At 41.7% G+C, this 21,251-nt stretch overlaps 1 protein-coding gene across 1 annotated transcript in view; it reads right to left on the reverse strand.

Annotated features, from left to right (window-relative positions):
• Window positions 1-21,251, reverse strand: part of SMOX (spermine oxidase) — a 69,179-nt gene that overhangs the window by 33,536 nt on the left and 14,392 nt on the right. The window contains exon 2 of the mRNA XM_067533593.1: window positions 1,175-1,409. Within this exon, the coding sequence (XP_067389694.1) occupies window positions 1,175-1,382 (208 nt within the window). The 5' untranslated portion in view covers window positions 1,383-1,409. The remainder of the gene's footprint in view (window positions 1-1,174; window positions 1,410-21,251) is intronic.

A 21,251-nucleotide genomic window follows, 5' to 3' on the forward strand; every position in this document is an offset into this window, starting at 1 on the left:
CGGTGAGAGTTGGCAAAGAGATTAGAATGGGAAACGTGTCCTTTACTCCCTGTGAGCTGTGTCAGAAATATCCCTGATCATGTGTGTGAGTGGAGGGAAGTGTTAAAGGTTTTGAATATTAAGGGGCCAATATCCTCCCTGTGGAATTTTTTGTATTGTACTAATATAGGGCCTAATTTTGCCATCCCTGTTCACTATGTTATTCTGCGGCCTTGCCTTCTCTAAGAAGAAAGGGTGTTCTTACTTCATGTTAGCTAATCCATGGTAACGAACACAAAGTAAAATCCTGGTGAAGACAGGCCGTTTGAAGCCTAAGGTTTACCTCGACCAGCTAATACACGTTAACCCTACAAACTGCCTTGTCTTCACTAGGATTTTACCTCATGTTACTTATCATGTATTAGCTAATAGGGGGTAGGAATACTAATTCTAATCTACTCTAATCCCAGCCCAGGTAGACAGACATGCACTAGCTCTACCCCAGCTAGCACACTAAAAACAGCAGCATGTATGTGGTGGCTTGGGCAGCGGCCCAGACTAGCCAATGAGCACAGAGCCAGCAGATCAGGTGGCTTTGTACTCAGATGACTAGCTTGTGCCGCAATGTCCACGCTGCTATTTTTAGCCTGCTAGTTCAAGCAGAGGTAGCGCGCCAGCCTACCTGGCCTGGGAGGCTTGCTCTCTGCTGCAGTGTGCGCACCCAGAAAGACCTACGTTCTGTGGTCAACAGATTACCGAATGTTCTTAGCCAAGAGCAGAGGTTGGAGGCTATAGGAGAAATCTTCCTAGTTCACATACTCAAATTACTGGAGAAAAATACCTTTCCCCACCCTCAGCAACGCTGAATTCTCTTTATAACGCCAAACAATGACAATCACCTTCACTTTACAATAATACTTTACCCTTCCGCAGAGCCTTCCATCTGAAGATTCGAGCACTTGTGAAGCACTGTGCCCCGTCCATGCACAATAACCCTTTGTATCTACTGAAACCTGCGTTTGCACCCAGAAGCCTGGTAACTGCATGCTTAAACACCCATTTGCTGGTACAAACGATCAGGAAATGGCTTTAAGAGGACGTCTAACAAATTAACCCTTGTCATAATACAAACCCTTTGCCAGAAGTGTGAGGAGAGAGAGAGTCCGATATGACAGTGCAAAAACATTTCCCTTACCAAGTTTGACGCTTTGCACTCTGCCTCCAATTCGGTCAGACGCCTCAAGGATTGTTACATCCGTGAAACCGTTTTCCAGGAGAGATTTTGTAGCTGACAGGCCTGCAAGCCCAGCACCAATAACTACTATTCGAGGCTGTCGTTTTCTCCGAAGGCCACTACTAAGAGGATCATCAGTGCTGTCTGAAGATGTTTCACAACTTTGCATGCCGTCCAAGCTCTCTTTCTAAGGAACCTAAGGAAAAGCAAATAAACAGGTTCAAGGAACTAGGCCAACAATTCTCCACTCTTCACGAGGATCCCTTCTCTTGGCACAGAGGCAAATTTTGGGAAGTCTCTAGCTATATGACTAGCAGAAAAGAAAGTCAACTATGAACTGGAACAAGCCCTTTCAAATAGGAACCATAGAAAGGATAACGAAGATCAGCCTGGAATGTAAATGTTTCTGATCTGGACTCTGGAGCATCAGTAGTCGAGCTTATTGCAGACTCCACCCTCTACATTGTAATCATGTAACAATTTCCAGCGAATTCATAAGATTTCTGACCTCCTGTCTCTTTATATAACCTACTGAGGTGGCAATTTTGTGGTAGAGCAAAAACACACACCCTGTGATGACTAGCTGTCCAAAGAAGTCGTGTAACTTTATTCTGCTTCTGTGGCAACCACAAAGCATAAGATTTAGATCCTGTAAATATGATACTAGGTAAATGGACCTAGCTCAAACAGAAAGACTAGATATGAAACTAACAGCTACCCCAAAAGTGGGGGTGGGAAGGAGAATCTTGGGTTTGCTCGTTAGATGGCGATTTGATTATTGTTAAGAAATGTGACTAAATGCCCTAATGATCACAAACCAACATTACTTTGCACTTACGAGGTACCTTTCATCTGAAGATCTCAAAGCACTTTACACATTAACTGAGCTTCTCCACCTCTGTGTAGTACACAGGAATCAGATATGCCAAGCCTTGGGAACTCTCAGATAACCGTATTGATGAGTATATTATAAAGACCTAGATATGCAACTGTCTCCTCTACTATCTATATACTGCAAGCTTTAAACAGGAACTACTGTCTCAGAACTCCAATACAGTATTCTTAACTTCAGCTGCAAGATGCTCTGACTTCATCAAAAACTGAAAGAATGTGTGTGTTCCCTTCATTCAGCATTTTAATTCTCGAATATAAGATCTGTCTAGACAGATAAGACAATAATAGGGTATTTTAGAAACCACCATTACTTAGCTAGCACAAAATTTACTATACAACTTATGGGGGAAGACGATTAAAATAATAGGAGCCTAGGCTTCTAAACCGTTATATTCAGTAAAATGAAGATACTATATAAAACCTATGATTCCACACAGCACATGATTTCACTGTTAATTAATACAGTGTGTCAGGGCTTGTAAGATGAGCACATAAAACACATATCTATTGGCATAATACTTTCAGTATCTGCCAGGCAGCAAGAAAGACAGCACTCAAGCCATGTAAGCGTCCAACACAAAAAGAAGCCTGCAAGGTTTTGGCTTTTAGGTTTTGTCTTCACTGCCAAAAACACAGGTGTGTTTTTTCCATGGGAGAACTAGCGCACCTTAGCCAGCCTGCTATAAAATCTCAGTGGAGATAAGGCACCTGTAGTTTGACCACAAGGTAAACTAGGTGAGTTCAACTCCAGGCTGGGGGTATAGTGCAGATGTCCCCTAGCCACCTTACGGTCAAACCACAGTGCCTCACCTCCCCAAGGATTTTTATCCCACTGTTAAAAAACCCACCTTTCCTGCCGGGAAGACATAGCCTGTTTCACCATCTCCTCACTTCTGCCTCAGCCTCGCCATCTACCCACTGCTGCCTTCATTCTATTTTTAATTATCTCCTCTTCCCTGCTCCCCTTACTCAGACACTTTCTCCACTCCTTCCTCCCTCTCCCATCCCCACTTACTTTCACTCGTCTCCCCTCACCACTTGCCCTCTTCTCTATTTCTACTTCAGAGAATTGAACAAGCCATGATCTTGTTTCCAAGAAGTACCGACATGTCCGCAAAAATAAATCCATCACCAAGATGTGCATGGAAACACCAAAGCAAACTCATGGGCTTATAACTGCAATGCTTGCTCTCTTCAATACCTATTGACTCCCTGAACGTATTTCTCCACTGGCCATTAGTGAAGCCCCTGATCCTGCAACTGGTTCCTGTTGGTTAGACCCTTGCACCTGTGCAGAGCCGTTTGATTTACGGCAGGACTTCATGCAAGTCGAAAAGTCTAACCAAGTAGATCCAGTTGCAGGATGAGAGTCTTAGGTTGTAAGCGTTCTGGGCAGGGAAAATGTCTTATTTGTTTGAGAGGTACCTAGCTTACTTTGGACCCTACCTAAATAATTAATATAACTATTTATAATTACTTGTTTATTTGTCTGTCTTATCTTTTAGAATACAAGATCTTCAAGGCAGGGACCATCTTTTATTCTCTTTGTATAGTGTGTAGCAGAATGGGGCCTAACGAAATACAAATAAATAATCATTAGAAACTGAGCACAATAAAACACAACCTGTTTAATCCTAGCAAATCAAATTATCATGATGTGGCTAGTAGCAGTGTAGAGCCTAGGAGCCTCAGTCATGGACCAGGATCCCATTGTGCTAGGTGCTGTACAAACACAGAACAAAAAGTCTCTCTCTGTGCCAAAGAGCTTACAGTCCAATTCTGAAGGCCATACTCCATTCTTATTCACACAGACTCCCACATAGCACTTTGTGCTCTGCATTCCCCAAGTGGGAGTTCTGCCTGAGTGAAGACTTCAGGATTTGGCCCAAGGATTGGGAGGGGCACAGGAGTTTAAGCCTTTTGCCTTGGAAACCCTCACATATTCCCTTTCCTCCCTCACTGTTATAAACAATGGTAGCGTTGTACTGAAGTCTTACCCACAGATTTTATAGAAATCAGGCCAATCCACATTTTCAGAATTAATGCACAAGCTGAGCATACGTTGGGCTTCTCATTTTTCTTACCATTCAGATTCTTACCCACTCTTAGGCCTGGTCTACAGTTGAAATGTAGGTCAATTTAGCTACTGCACTCAGGGCAGGAGGGTGAAAAATCCACATTGCTGAGTGTCACAGCCATGCTAACCTAATCCTCTATGTAGACACAGCTAACTCGATGGAAGCAATTTTCCCTGGACCTAGCTACCGTTACTGAGGGAGGCTGAATTACTATAGTAATGGAAGAACTCTTTCATTGTTATAGCATGTGTCTAGGCTATGGGGTTACAGTGGCATACCGACGGCACTACAGCTATGCCGCTGTAATCCTCACAACTGAGACAATCCCTTAGGCCTTCTCTACACACAAAAGAGATACCACTAACTACACTGGTAGAGTTAAAGCAGTACAATGCACCTAGTTTGGACACTTACATCAGTATAAAGGTCCTCTTATCAGTAGAACTTATCCACATAAGGGAAGGGAAATAAGACAAGCCAGCACAAGAAGCCTTTATACTGGTATAACTGCATCCACACAAGGGTTGCACTGATATAGCTATTTTGTTTTTAAAAAGTCATATCCCTAATTGAAAATAGTTACATGGGTATAAAAATCTGTGTGTAGACCAGGCCTGACTGTTCAGCTAAGGTTTGCTCAAGCAGCCTTTTCCCTTAAAAAGAATTTATAATAGGTTTCTCTAAGTTATGCCCCCTTCCACATGAAAGGCATCTCATGCATTGCTGCCCACTGATTCTCACAGAAGTCAGCCCCAGCAACACTAGAGAAGCAAACACCAATGCTAGTTCTTTCTACTCCAAATTCAGCAGCTACAGTCCAGAACAAGCCTAGAGATCCACCTATTTTATAAACTTCCTCTCATCTTATCAGACTTTTGCCAGCAAAATCCTGCAGTACACAAGTGAGACAATTATATTTCAGCAGAGTCCATAGGATTAAAGCAGTCCATAGCTGCTTCCTTATTGTGTTCTCTTGGAATGTGTCACTCTCCTGATACAGGCTTCTTTTTCTTGGACCCTGAACGAAGCGGACGTCAGACAGAATAGTAAAACAGTGAGCAAACTTGGCAGGAATATCGCCAAAGGTCAGACAAAGTTAAAAAAGCAAACAAGGAAATTCTGAGCGGAAGCTGCCATAATGTCCTTAACTCACCTAAAGCAGACTGTATAATATGCACTAGCCACAACTAGGAGCTGCATGTTGAATTACCAGCATACTACAGTATTGTAAAAATGGACACAATGGGACAAATTCTGAGTTGTGCGTCCACATACTATTCACAGGCTCATTTGTGTGGGTTTGGTTTTTTAGGCACTGTTCTTGAATGAACATTTTAGTACTTATGAAAGGTGTCTAAATTGAGGCACTAAAATTATCCAACCAGCAAGGGAAAAAAATCTCTCCTGACCCCACAGACTCCCTCAAGCACAAAAGGGCAAATTTAACATAGTTAGTTCCATCCAGTATTTTTTTTAATTTCAGTGAAAAAGGATTTAATGTTATTCTGCAGTGGAAATCTAGACACCAGCACTGGGTTTGTGTGGGCCTGCAAAGAAAACAGACTAACTCAGTGTTTATTGTACAGGCCTATGGAAGAACAAGAAATAAAAAGAGTACACATAAGACAAAAAGAAATGTTTTGTCTTAATTAAAGAATTTGAATTTTAATTATCTAAGATATTATCAATACTGGTGAGGACACCACGCTCATACACTTTATATACTACATAAGAGATGCTTTGGTCTAAAAGTACCTACTTAGTGTGAAGATTTCTGATAGCAGAGGATTCTTAAATCCAACAGAAAGAGGCACAGCAAGTGGCTGAAAGCGGAAGCTAGACAAATTCAGACAAGGACGAGTATTGTCTCACTGTTTACTTGTACTCCTCCATCTGTCTGTATTCTTGGCTTAAACTTAGATTGTAAGCTCTTCCGGCCAGGGACCATATTTTGTTTGTTTGTGTCACATGTTTGTATAGCACCTAACACAAAGGGGTTTTGGCCCAGGATTAGGACACCAAGTTGCGATGGTAATACAAATAAATAGTAAGGGTAATTAACCATTAGAACTGAGGCTGTAGTGGATCCTCCACCATTTGAAGTCTTTAAATCAAGTCAAGGTGTTTTTTTCTAAAAAGGTATGTTCTAGCTCAGCCAGAAGTTATTGTCTTGATGCACGAATTATTGGGGGAAATTCTATGGCCTGTGTTATGCAAGTCAGATCCTTTCTGGCCTTAAACTAGGAAATCTATAATTACGCACACACACATGCATGTACGAATAATAATATAGGTATAATGTGTGTCCATATAATATGCAGACACACGTGGGAGCATGTATTGTTCCTCAGTGTCCCTGAAGAATAAAAAGGATTACCTAACACCCAGAAGCGTGCTTGCTCCTCGCCATATAATTCAAAACAATCTTAGATAAACGGACTGAAAATCCATTTTTCAATAGGTTATTCTTCCCCCCGCCAAAAAAAGGTTGTTATCTGAAAGCAGAGCTAATGGAATCCAGATACGAAAGTGTCATACAACGGAAGCAGGAGTGGCAACACATTTAGCAGATGTAAAGATAATACACACTTTGGCTATTATCTCATTAAGTAGTCTAGCGCTACGCACATCAAGTCAACGTATAACGTGCCAGGATCTAATAAGTAACCTTTATCTAATTAACTGCACTGAGAAAGTATTCAATTATCTTCTCTAATGTACCTTTTTTTTTCTTTTTCTTTTTTTAAACTAAATAAGGGCAAGGAAGCATTTGGAAGGATAATAATAATCTTTAGTTTGCAAGCAGTTACATCCCCGCATGCACGCCTCCTTACTTAAAATTCAGGCTGTCCACTGGGTATACGCTGCCTGGGACAGAACACAGCGTGCTTTTTAACAGATAAAATGAGGTTCCAAGTAGCAGGCAGAGTGGCAGGAGGACCGTGCTGTTTGCTGCAACACTGTCAATTGCCAGTACCTCCTGCGTCTTTTAATTACAGTCATCCTATCCCCCGGAACAATAAACAAGCATTTTGTAATTTCTCCCTCTTTTATTCTCTAATCAGTCCTCTAAAAAGCAAGTCCATTAAACCTGACTGCCCGTTGTTCTGAACCCTGATGTCAGTGCTCTCAAAACTAAACTTGCCCAGCTGAAATATCCTCCTGATTCCTCCCCTTCCCTGCCCCTTTCCCAAGCTACCAGGCTAGGAGCCAAATTGTTGAGACCATTCACAATGCTTTTCAGCACCACTATTTACAGCAGCATAGGTTAAGTACAGGCACCGTTTCGCTGAAGGCAGAATAAGTCATAAACAAAACTCAAGTACGCCACATCAATCTGAAACAAGGGTCTGCTGCTGTTATAAAATCCCAACATATCTAGTTTTTGCAAGCTCACATCTTTATGTTGCATTCCGATTGGAACACCACCACCTCAATGAGTGTCCTTTCCCCGTCTTTATCCTGGACACTCTCTTGATTTAAATTTGGTTCTTTACATTCCATTGTCAATACTCACATCCCGGACTTAGCATTTCATTGTGGGCAATAAATAAATACACTGCAGATAGTTAAATGCGGATGGTTAAATATTAAAGTGCTGTTACACTGCAGGCAGAGTAAAAAAGAGCATCTCCTTCCTTGAAAGCAGGGTTGACTAGCACATAAAGCAAGGGACTTTGTTCCAGGGTTTCATTCCTGCCTTTTCCACCAACTGTGTTACCTCCAGCAAGTGTCTTTTCCCATCTCCAAAATGGGAGAGAATTCTAATACAGTTTTGTAAAGAGCTTTGAGATCCTCAGATGAAAGGTGATACATACAAGAGCAAGGTATTATTACTCATATCAGCTCCTTTTGTGTAGTCATATCCGCTTATTTAAGTGAAAGAAACACATTTTTAGTCTTGATAGCACTGTTCCGCCTCATGCATCACTGGCTATACTCTCATTACAGACGCCAAAGCAACGACTCAAGATGCAGAAACAAACTGGCTTGATTTCCAGAGTGAAGATGGAATTTACAGTGCTGGTAGTTAGTTTATAAATCAAAAGATGACTTTCCTCAGATTTTAATCTTTGGTGAAAGTCGCTCCTCCCCACACAAAGTCCAAGCAATCAGGCTTTGTGAAGCGTGCTAAGCAGATGATAAGGGGACACACAGGGATGCAAGTCAATTACCTGAGCTTATTACCTGAGCACCTAAAGGTCCCAACCAGGGATTCAGTCGTGCCAGGCGCTGCACAAGTTTGCAGCAAAAAGACAGACCTTGTCACAAAGAGCTTACAATCTTCTTTAATGATAAGACACAACAGGCGGATGAAACAGACAAGGAAGGATAATGAGCATGATGCTATAAGCATGTTTCCATTTAAACTAGCTGTGTGCACAGCAAGGTGCATGCCCCTATTGGCTGGAACAGTGGCTCCCGCTGCCCTCCCACGTCCCACGTGCATGGTTCTCAGGTCACTGGATTTGTCCCCTCGCAGAACCTATGGCCCTGCTCCCAACCCGCCCCAACATCACCTCAATGCCAACCTATCTGGAGGCAGCACAGAGACCTCAGGCTAGATTCTGTGCTGTGTTACCGAAGAGATGCAGCCCAAAAGACGCAGCCCAGACAGAGGGGGGAAGGAGAATGGCACAACGGCAGCTTTAAGCCGCCTTCGTCCTGTCCAGATTCTGAATTACTGAGGGACTGAAAAGGCTGATTTACCGGGACCGCATGTGGCCTACTCTGCAGCCCAGAATCCTTGTAGCACTGAAGCCACCACCCCTCCTGCCTCCCTAGCTCCAGACCAGCCTTGGCACTCCCCCCACGCCAGGGTCTGCGAAGGGGAAGCAGCACAGGACCATCCCTCTAGAGCAGTCTACAGTGAATCCCCACTTTCTCTAGACAAGGACCCCCCATCCCTGAGATCCCCCTGCTTCCATTTAGCCACCCTCCACCCACATTAAGCATTATCAGAAAGGCAGGGTGACTGTAATCCTCTGGCATGTGTTTGCAGCTCCCAGGTTGAGAATCTGCTCCCTCAGTGCACAAACAACTCATATTCCCAGTTTGGACACTGAGGCACGGTGTGGCCTTGGGCAAGCTACTTCACCCCTGTGCCTCAGCTTCCCCTATCCGCCAAACAGGTATAATAATGACCCATCTTTGTAAAGAGCGTTTTTAGTTTCAAGTATTATACTAATGAACATTAGATGCTATAGAGACAAAGGACCTCAATCCATCAAGAGTAGCACTTAAAGGTCTTCAAATTTCAGAGAAAATTAAACATAAATTTTAAGTTCTTAGACAAAAAAACCAAGATACATTTTTGTAAGTGTGATCCAAGACAGCCATTCCCTTTGCCTCTTCCTACATCATCACCAAGGGAAAATGTGGGAGAGAGCAAGCTAAACAATCAAATCCATTTGAAAGGTACCTCCTGAAATGCAAACGAGATGTGAAAAGCTCCCGGGAGCCCTACCACCAGTCTGTAGGCGCTAGTTCACCCTTTCTTCAGCTTGTTTTGCTGATTTCTCAGATGCTATGCAGAATCTCATCGCAACTAGAGTTGCATTGAGATAGCGTACACTAGTGTCTGACTAATCAGCAAAACACCCATGGAATGAGTGAAACATAAATATAACAACATTCCCCTGGGTGATGACATGGTCTTCAAAATGGGACAGGACAGGAGTCATTGCAACACAGTCACTTCCCATGCTTAGCAAATGCTTGCAAACTTCATCACAGCGAGATGACTCGTACAGCTAACAGGGTGGGGGGCTGGGAAGGTGAACACAGCAACAAAGAGCATAAGGTGCAATAAAAAGATGGACTGGGGAGAATTTTATGACCAAATAGAGTTTTACAAAAAGAGATTCTGAATACGGATGCTTTCAATTTAATTTTTTTAAAAGGTTGATGCAACAAAATAAGATCTTAAAATCCCAAAAGCATGACGTATTTACAAAGTCTATAATTTATACAGCATTCATCTGTTTGTAGTGCTGTCAAGTTCCACCTACGCTGCCGGAGACTTCATGTCCTGTAGGGTGAATCCCAAATAACACAGACTTCCTGTAAAAAAGACACTTCCCTCCAATGGAGTTAGATCTGCTTACATGAGGACTCAATCTGGTCCCTGATCTCCTCCTAGCAGTCACAGACCTATACAATAACAAATAGGAAATCAGAATGTGAGGCTGCAGTCCTATTACATCTCCAATTACTGAAGATTACATTAAGAATCTTTCAGATCACTTTCATGTGACATCGGGCCATAGGTGCTCTCAGATAAGCACGGTTGGGTATAGCTAATACTCGCATGGGAAACTGGGGTACTGGTGATACAGTTGTTGGTGCTCATTTCCTGTGAGTCAGCATAGCAACAACTACTGACTGGGCTGCTGATTTGCTGTCTTTAGGAAGAGAGAGCAACCGAGGATCCTGACTTTGCTATTGTTTAAGGACAGCCTCGTGTTTTTTCCAGATTCCTTGACACTTTTTGCAAGCTAGGGGATAGCCCTGGTGTCTTACTCAAGCCCCCGTCATGATTTCTTCATCCCAACGTGAGTTCTCCATACAGTATCTGTCAGACAAGTAACAGTTCCTCATTTCCTCTCTCACAGCATTGTGTAATGCTGCTGAGCGTCAAAAAGAACTACTGTGTTGCAATCCACAGGGCACTGCTGAGTAAAGAAATCCCTCTCTTGAGACTGTAATGTGCTTTGGGATCCCTCTAGAAGAAAGGTGACCACAGCTATAACATTCACTACTGAAACAGCGAGAGTTCTGTGGCACCTTAAAGACTAACACATTTATTTGGGCATAAGCTTTCATGGGCAGAAACCCACTTCGACATGGGTTTCTGCCCACGACAGTTTATGTCCAAATAATTTGTTAGTCTTTAAGGTACCACAGAACTCTTGCTGTTTTGCTAAAAACAGACTAACATAGCTACCCCTCTGGAATTCACTACTAAGCGTATGGTTCTAATAATTTCCTAGTGTCTGCTTAGAAGCATTTGACCCAACCACCTTTCCCCACTCCCCCAAACATCACCAGAAAGTTGCTAACTGTAAAATCTCTCTGCCCCAGACTTTTTTTTTTTTTTTTTTTTAAATAAAGGCTATTGGATGGAGCTTTTGACTGTCAAACACTGCACATTTTTACCACTGTGATTGGACTTGTTTTACTGCCTGCAAACATCCCTGGGTAAAATGAATTTGTCTGACGCTGATTCACATGAAAGCCACTTTTTAAATTCAATAGTTGTTAAGCTGAAGATATTTAACAAGCCCCCCGAGCACTTGGCATGCACTCTAAAGACTTCCTTGCTCTTTTTTGTTGGGTTTTTTTTTTTCTTAAAGCTAACATATGAGCAGAACAGGTTGGCTGCCAAAGGACACTTCCATAAAGTGCTCAGAACTAACAAAAGAACCGAAGTGTCCAGAAAAACACGTTGAAGAACATTATGCCAGGTGCCCAGAGTGTGACTCAGAAAACCTGCTAGTGTGTATTTTCCGAATCCTTCTGATCTCAGAGAGGGGAAAAAATTAACGGCTGGCCCACATTTGGTTCTTCAGCTTGCTCCTGTAGCTAGGGAGTGCTGCAGACAACGCACTCAGCCAGCTCCAGGGCGGTGATTGGAGCACCTTGCACTGCTCTCTAAAGACCCATCAAACTAGCTCCAGGAGCAGAGCTCTGCCAGAGGGACAGAGCATGGGGATAAAATTAAACCAAGGAGGGTAAATCCTAGAGGATTTCCTCCACAGTAGGAAGTCTTGAGCCACGGGCCCTGGTGTTAGTGACCATCCTGCAATGATTCCCAGAGGTTTGAGCTAAGAATTAACCTCAGAAGAATTGAGGAGCATAGCACAAAGCTCTCCTGCACTGGCAGGGGATGGGCTAGCTGCTGCTGTCAACCAGCTCTCCCAGAAGCTTCAATACCACTCCCCTTCAATACCATTTTATGCAACCTTTAGCTCTTTGAGCATCCAAAGGTTGCTGGCTTGTCTTGGAACGAGACAACGTTCAAATGTTCCCCTGTCCACCCAGCTAATGAGGTCAGAACATTGTAATGCAATGTTCCTTCATTGGGTAATGTGCCGGAGGATTCAGTGTTAAAGAGGATGCAGTTCAAGAGAATTTTACAATTGCAGCAAGGGTATAACTTTGGGCTCAGGGTGTTCTTTCTTTGCCTGGTACAATTCATAGAATCATAGAAATGTAGGACTGGAAGGGACCTCGATAGTCACCTGCACTGAGACAGGACTAAGTATTATCTAGACCATCACTGACAGGTGTTTGTCTAACCTCTTCTTAAAAACTTCCAATGACAGAGATTCCACAATCACCCTAGGCAATTTGTTCCAGTGGTTAACTATCCAGACAGTAAGGAAGTTTTTTATAATGTTTAACCTAAATCTCCCTTGCTGCAATTTAAGCCCCTTTTTTTTTTGTCCTGTCGTCACTGCTTAGGGAGAATAATTTACCACCCTCCTCTTTACATACTGAAGACCGTTATCGTGTCCCCTCCTCAGTCTTCTCTTCTCCAGACTAAACAAACTCAATTTTTTCAATCTTCCCTCCTAGGTCATGTTTTCTAGACCTTTAATCATTTTTGTTGCTCTCCTCTGGTCTTCCTCCAACTTGTCCACATTGTTCCTGAAGTTTGGTGCCAGAATTGGACACAATATTCCACTTGAGACTTTATCAGTGCTGAGTAGAGTGGAAGAATTACTTCTTGTGTCTGGCTTACAACACTTCAGCCAATACATCCCAGAATGATGTTCACTTTTTTTGCAACGGTATCACATTATTGACACATTATTTAGTTTGTGATCCATTATAACCCCCAGATCCTTTTCTGCAGTACGCTTTCCTATGCAATTATTTCCCATTTCGTGCAATTGATTAGTCCTTCCTAAATGTAGTACTTTGCATTTGTCTTTATTCAGTGTCAACCTACTCATTTCAGACCATTTCTCCAGTTTGTCAAAATCATTTTGAATTCTAATCCTATCCTCCAAAGCACTTGCAACTCCTCCCATCTTGATATCATCCACAAACTTTATAAGTGTACTCTCTGTGCCATTATCCATTTATGAAAATATTGAATAGAAACAGACCCTGAACAGATCCCTGCGTTCGATATGCCCTTCTAGCTTGACTGTGAACCACTAATAACTACTTTCTGAGCAGTTTTCCAACCAGCTGTGCACCCATCTTATTGTAGGTTCAGCAAGGCTATATCTTCCTACTTTGTTTATGAGAGGATCATGTGGGATAGTATCAAAAGCCTTACTAAAGTCAAGCTATACCACATCTACTGCTCCACAAAGCTTGTTACCCTCTCAAAGAAGGATATTAAGTTGATCTGACATGATTTGTTCTTGACAAAGCCATGTTGATTGTTACTTACCACCTGATTATCTTCTAGGTGCTTACAAATTGATTGATCATTTGCTCCATTACCTTTCTGAAGTTAAGCTGACTAATCTATAATTCCCTCGGTTGTCTTTATCCACCTTTTTACAGATAGGTACTATATTTGCCCTTTTCCAGTCCTCTGGAATCTCTCCCATCCTCCATGAGTTCTCAAAGATAATTGCTAATGGCTCAAAGATTTCTTTAGCCAGTTCCTTAAATATTCTAGGATGTATTTTGTCAGGCCTTGCTGACTTGAAGGCATCTGACTTGTCTAAGTCATTCTTAACCTGTTCTTCCCCTATTTTAGCCTCAGATCCTACCCCATTTAAACTGATGCTCACTATGTTAGACATCCAATCACTGCTAGCCTTTTCGGTGAAAACGAAACCAAGAAGGCATTTAACCCTTCGGCTGTGTTTTCTGTTATTGTCTTTCCCTCCTCATTGAGAAATGGTCTACCCTGTCCTTGATCTTCCTCTCGCTTCTAATAGATTTGTAAAATGTTTCCTTGTTACTGTCACATTCTGGGGTGCACTCCAAACCAGTGAGAAACTGTGTCACGACCTGCCCCATAATGCCAGGTGCTTTACAATGCTTTGCTGTTGTAGCTTCCAACTAGGGCCACTCACAAATAGCCTACCAGCATGCAGACTCACACCCTGTATGTCTGTGTATACCTACGGCCCTAGTCCAGAAGCTCTGACCCCGGCAACCTGTCAGCAAGACACCAGCCACACTCAGGCTTTTACCAGTCTTGTTTACTACTTGCATGGTGGCCCCAACAGACTCCCAGTCCCGAATTTTCCCAAAAATTACCGCAGTAATTACATCATTTGTGCACGTCTACACTTTGCTTCTTATGTCGGCGGTGCAAGGAGTACTTGTATGGATTGTACCGTCAGCGTGGGGCATTGTAGGATGGCTTCTGAAAGCCAGTAACAGTTGACGTAAGCAGCGCAGAGTCTACACTGACACTGCGCCGACCTAACTACATCGCCATTGACTCTACCTCTCTCACGGAGGTGAATTTATTAAGTCAGCGGAGCGGAACAAATACAGCAACGGGAGCCAAAACTCAGCATAGACATTCCATAGTTCGATTGACATAAACTGTCTTGAGTCAACCTAACTCTGTAGTGTAGACCAGGCCTGAGACAAATTAAAAGGATACAGGAGATCCCTGGAACAATAAAGTAAGCTGATAAACTAAGGGCTGTAGTTGTCACGGAGATGGTACAAGAAGGGGAAAATGCCTGGGAATTGCAGATAGGAGGGGATCTGGTCCATGAGACAACCTATGTAAATTGGAGACTAAACCAAGTGGGGATATGAGCAAGGGTTGAGGACCAGTCTGCCCTAGAAACTGGAATCATGCTTTGATATAAACTGGACCAGTGCTGCTGCTGGGTTCCCTCAGGTGGTTGTGTCAGTCGAGCAGCCTCGCTGTACACTACCCAGCCTACGTAACCACATGATCTTCTCACCCTTCTTCTTCTTCTCTCTCCTACTGTTTAACTCAGCAAGACCAGCCTTAAAATTAGATTCCTGACCTCAGTTACAATGCATGCCCAGTGCTGAGCAAAATGGGGCCTCACTCAAATAAATGAGGATACCCGAATTCGTTCTGAAGGCTTTGGGCTTGTAAACGAATGACAGTAAGCGTTGGAGCGAGGCCTGAGTTCTGACTACAACACACCTCTCCCTTATCCTCCTCACCGAAGTAAAGGGAGGTGAGTCAGTTAAGGAAGCTATGGTCACCGAAGGTCAGCAGAAGTTCCAGCACAATGTGTCTACTGTGTGGGCAGGAGCACCAATTCAGGGCACACTGCATTAAGGACACTACCTCAAAGCAACCACTTCCTAGAATCCAGACGTCGCAGACCACAGTGAAGTAGCAGCACAGTTCTCGAAACAGCATCATTTATTTTATATTTGAAAGCTGCACACATTCTGAGCCTTTGATTTAAAGCCAGCCTTAAGCAGTAAACACACTTTTCCCTTGCAAACCATGGGAAAAAACAATTAAATGTAATGGAAGCCAGGGCTTCTAACTAAAGATATACATGGCCAGATTCTGCAATGATTCACACCCACAGCAATATCACTGACTCCAGCAGGAATAGGGTAGGCGTGAATCAGTGCAAAATTTGACCCATTGGGTGGATATAGATTTAGAAGGGCTCCCTTGCCTGTTTTTTTTCTGGGAGTCTAATTGCCCATCAAGTGCTGTCATGGGAGGAAGCAGCAGAACCCTAAATTCTCAATAGCCCCCCAGAAAAGACTAATTTCAGGATTGTGCAACACTTACAACTTAACGCTCCCCACCTCGCTTTAAAATTCCAGGTGTAAGGCAGGAGGGGAGACCTGATAAATATAATTAACTGAAACAGACACACAGCAGACATCATTGCAAAAGTCTGGTGTTTCTTACAAAAGGAAAATTATCATGAATCCATACTTGCTTCAACAAGTGTCACAAAGGTAGAGCATGCGGAGGAAGGAAAAATCCCTAATCTGATGACGAACATACAGCACAAAGTCAATTTGTTGAAGAGGGGTGAAGTGGGGTGGGATGGAAAGAGGCCTCCTGAAAGGACCTGTCTACACTTGAAACACTATAGTTGCAGCACTGCAACGCTTCAGTGTAGACACCACTGACGCCAGCAGGTGGGTTCTTCCATCGGTGTAGGTAATCAACCTCTCCGAGAGGCAGTAAGTAGCTAGAGTGACAGAAAAATTCTTCCATTGACCTAGCACTGTCTCCAGCAGGGGTTAAATGGACTTAACTACGTCGCTCAGGGGTGTGGATTTTTCCCTTCCTGCATAACATAGCTGGTTGACCTAACTTTTTAATGTAAACCAGGCCTAATTCTCTGATAATACTGATGGCGGGGCTTCTGAGATTTACAATACACCCATGACTAGATTCCTTCTATTCCTTCCTTCTATAGACTTCTCCATGGAGTCTCAATCAAGGAGCCTCTTACTGAAGATTAAGGCGTCTCCCCGGTGCTGGTCAAGGGGCATGGTTTTGAATATAAAATGTACATCCTCTTATCTTACAGATATTTCTGTGGCAAAGGCACGTAGAAGCTTTTAGCTAGCTCATGTCTAAATTCTAGCTGTCCGGTGATAGCTGCAGGAAATATGACAAATCATCACTACGTTACCATGAAGGAAAATTCTCTTGCACTGAAAGGGCCAAATTTATCCCTACTGTAGCTCCAGAAGCCGTTCTGCCCTGCCTTCATGATTACTAGTGCCTGGAACCAGAGCAGAGAGAAGAATTAGCTTGTGAAATGAGGGAGGAGAAGAGCAGAAGAGAGAAAAGAGTCAGCATGAGAAGGGAGAGATAGACACGCACTAGTAATGCATGGTAACAACAGAAAGTTCTTTGTTTCAGCATACAGCTGAAATTCTATCTCGGGGCTCTGGTGACAGTGAAACTGCTGCAGCTGAGCTCTTGTGGTTTGAAATAATTGAATCCCAGCCTTATGTACACTGGGATGTTCATAAACTACGGATTATTTATCTGTACAATACGGCTTTCATTTTCCCCCCCCCATGGCTTCATTAGAGTGACATTGGTTAAGTTAGAGTAACATTTCTTCTCGGTGATTACCAAGATGTATTGCATTTTAAACAAATGGAACTTTATCTTGCATTACACATCTTTAATAAACTGTATCCCAAACTACCTTACGAAAATAAGCAAATTACACAGAGAGAAGTTAAGCATAGGCTAAGAAGGAAAGCAGCATTTTAGATCTAGGGGAAGTTTTAGCAGGTTTGGGAGAATGATCATGGGCTAACACAGAGGACTAGGAATCAGACAACTTGTGTTTTATTCCTGGCCCTCACACAGATTTCCTAAGATTCTAACCATGAATTGCTAAGTACTCTCAATTTCCATGTATTTTGATGGGAACTGATTGCACTTAGCATGTCACACTTTGTCCTTTCTATGCTTTAGTTTCCTCGGGTATAATAAAGGGATCATATTTAGCTATGTCAAAATAGTGTTTTCATTCATATTTATAAAAGGCTTCAAAAGCCTTAAGTGTAAGATGTTACATTTAAGATTTTAAGACTGACCTAGAGGTCCATATCATTTCAGTTAATAATTCTTACATCAAGTCCATAACTACAGGGTGAATGTATTACTACAGATCAGCTGGCATGTCGACAAGAAACACAGTAAAATTAGCCACATGTTCAACCAAAGTATGCTTCAAATGTAATGCAAACCTAAAGTATTTCATAGAAAGATTCTTTTTTTAAGCTTAGATTAGAGTTTCCCTTGCTCTGGCTGGGATGATTTAGTTGGGGTTGGTCGGGCTTTGATCAGGTGGTTAGATTAGATCAGTGGCTCTCAACCAGGGGTACATGTACCCCTGAGGGTATGCAGAGGTCTTCCAGGAGGTACATCGACTCATCTAGATATTTGCCTGATTTTACAACAGGCTACGTTAAAAAGCACTAACAAAGTCGCTACAAACTAAAATTTGTTTATACTGCTCTATATACTATACACTGCAATGTAAGTACAATATTTATATTCACATTTATTTATAATGATATGGTAAAAATGGAAAAAGTAAACAATTTTTCAGTAATAGTGTGCTGTGACATTTTTGTGTTTGTCTGATTTTGTAAGTAAGTAGTTTTTAAGTGAAGTGAAACTTGGGGGTACACAAGACAAATCAAACTCTTGAAAGGAGTTGTTTTTTTCCCTGGGCTAACTTCCAGTTTAAAAAGAAAAAAAAATACACTTGAATGAAACACAGCCCCTGTATTTAGAAAGCTTGTTTTGAAAACTTGGGAGGAAGCTAAGTCTCCTCAATTTATAAAAAGTCCTGATTAACATTCTCAGCCAAGCCTTTCTATAGAAAGCATTTGGTTGGGAACACACACAATTTCAAGCTGTCCTCCTCTTTACAACATCACCTTCAGGAATATAGGTCAAGATTTCTTAAAAAGAGATTAGTGATTTTTGTATGCTCATATTGAGACCTCTTGATGGGGCTTGAGTTTCAGAGGGGTGGGTGCTCAGAAGACAGTCCCTTTTAAAGCACTAGACTGGACGCCCAAAAATAGACACACACAAAGAGGACGAGTCACTTTAGAAAATCTTGACCATTATTACATTTATTTTTTGCAACGGCACCATGGTTAAAGCTCTAACCCCCAGAAAGAAGCACCTCTAAAGAATGAAGTTTGACTAGAAGGAAGGTGTGTATATTAGAATATCTTTCTATTCTAATCTATTCTATATAGATTCTTAAATCTTATGACAAATCATTCCATCTACGAGCCTTTTCAAAAAGGTTAAACTCCTTGTAGAACAAAGGACTAGAAGGGTCTTTCTGTGTCACTGAGTCCTGTCCCCTGCTACCACGGGCAACTGCATCATGAAATTCCGTTCAAAATCTTATCAAGCGCCATCTGAAAACTAGTACAGTTGTTTGTTCCCATTACTCCTATTAGAAAGCTGTTCCAGAACCTCACTTCTCTAATGATTAGAAACCTTCTTCTAATTTTCAGCATAAATTTATTCATGGCCAATTTATACTCATTTGTTCCTGGGCCAATTGTATTGTACCATCTTTTTTTCCTTCTCAGTGAGGAAAGGAAGATTCCTAGAGCATTCAAGAGGTTTTAAAGCATTCAAGAGGTTTTTTGAGCACTGAATTATTTGTTCCAACTACTGTACTCTGGTAGTTGCAAGCTCCCTGACCCTGTTTACACTGCATTTTCTTTCATATTAAGATATAGCTTTTTGAGATCATGTTTCTGCTGCAAATCAGAGTACCATATTATTATATGGTAGTTTCCCAGTGTTGTAACACCCCTGGGGTCTAAACTGAGTTTTAACTATTTTAAATAACTAATATTATAATAATAAAAGATTTTAAAATGGGGTTTAACTATTAAAACAGGTAAGTGTTTTAAAATATAATTATGCTGCTAGCATAGACGTGGTCTAATATTATTGGCAGTCCCAACTTCGAAGAGACTTATTTGAGAGGTCTGCATGTCCACACTGGAAGTGTAAACGTGAGCTAAAACAGATTTTTCAACACTTTTTCATGACAAAACAGCTGCCATATGACAATTCAAAAAGAAACAGTATGATGCATTTATGGGACTAAAATGAAATTAAACTGTTATACAAATCCAGTCTTCAAAGCTGCCTTTGAAGTAACCCTGTATCACTTTCTGCAAGTGCAGGAGAAACAAGGAACGTGTCTAGTCAGGCCCAGATATCAGCCTACTGTCCTCTGGGCCTACGTGCTACTACTCACATCTAGCTAGTTGTTTAATTGGATAATAGAAAATACACTTTATACTTGCAACAGTGTATCCCATTTAGTCTGCCTTGGAAGAGGGGGATGCAAATGGTAACAAATAAATCAGAGAAGCCAGGTAGTAGAGTGCTAAATTTTGGCCCAACACCCTCCCCCCATTACTTCACTTTCTTCTCCTGTGAACTTCCTGGAGAAGGAACTACATGACTGTTTGTACAGCATTCAGTGCAATGGGGCCCCAATCCTGACTGGTGTCATTGGGCACAACTCCAACAAATGTTTATTAATTATCAGTGCTTCTTTATAAAGACGGGGGCCCTGATTCTGATCTCACTTAAACCATTGTAAATCCGTCATAGAACTGTTGAAGAAAATGGTGTCACTCCCAGCTCACACCAGTGTGAGATGAGAACTGGGCTCAGACTGTCTGCAGCTTAAGAAGTCAACTACTCTTACCTCTTATTCCCCTATCAAAAATCACTGTAATTTATGGACAAACTACAGCTAGTGGGAAAACAGAATTTCTGGTCCATTGGAAATTCTACATTTTGAAAAACATCAACTCAGATTGGTATGAAAAGTCAAAATGTTGCGCCGGATGGAAATTCCAAAAATATTTCAATTAGAAAACATCAAAACCACCTGACAGAAATGTTTTGTTCTGATAATGTCAAAATGTTATATATGTAAACATAGAAATATTAAAATTAAGTTGAAAAAAAAATTGAAAGAAGGAAGCTAAAATGAAATACTCCCATTTCAATTTCAAATAATTTAACATTTTTACCAACAAAAATTATATTGAAATCAACACCTTCCCACAAAAATTTTAATTTAGAACACAAGCATTTTTCAATGGAAAATTTTCCATCAAAAATTTTTCAACCAACTCTAGGACAAGCATTTCCGCAACAGCCAATTTTTATGGATGATTTAGACAGATGTACATTGGTCTAACAGAGAAAAGAACTTGACCTAGTGACTTCAAGCGAGGTTTACACAGCAGAAAGAGATGAAGTTGTTCTTTCTCTCACTTCAGTCAGTGGGATATTTGTCATGGACTTTAAAAGAAGCAAGACTGGAACCTTAAGTAGCAAAGACCTGGTTCTTACATCCACATGACCTGGGTAATTATAGGCCTGTCAATCTGACATCAATCCCAGACTAGATAATGGAGTGGCTGATACGGGACTCAGTTAATAAAGAATTAAAAGAGGATAATGTAATTAATGCAAATCAACATGGGTTTATGGAAAACAGAGCCTGTCAAACTAACTTGATATCTTTTTTTATAAGATTACAAAGTGTTTGATTTGGTACAGCACAACATTTTCATTAAAA

The sequence above is a fragment of the Emydura macquarii genome, unplaced genomic scaffold (genome assembly GCF_026122565.2).
Source record: "Emydura macquarii macquarii isolate MOO-44397 ecotype Brisbane River unplaced genomic scaffold, CSIRO-AGI_Emac_v2 contig_3345, whole genome shotgun sequence".
In the NCBI taxonomy this organism is placed as follows: domain Eukaryota; kingdom Metazoa; phylum Chordata; order Testudines; family Chelidae; genus Emydura; species Emydura macquarii.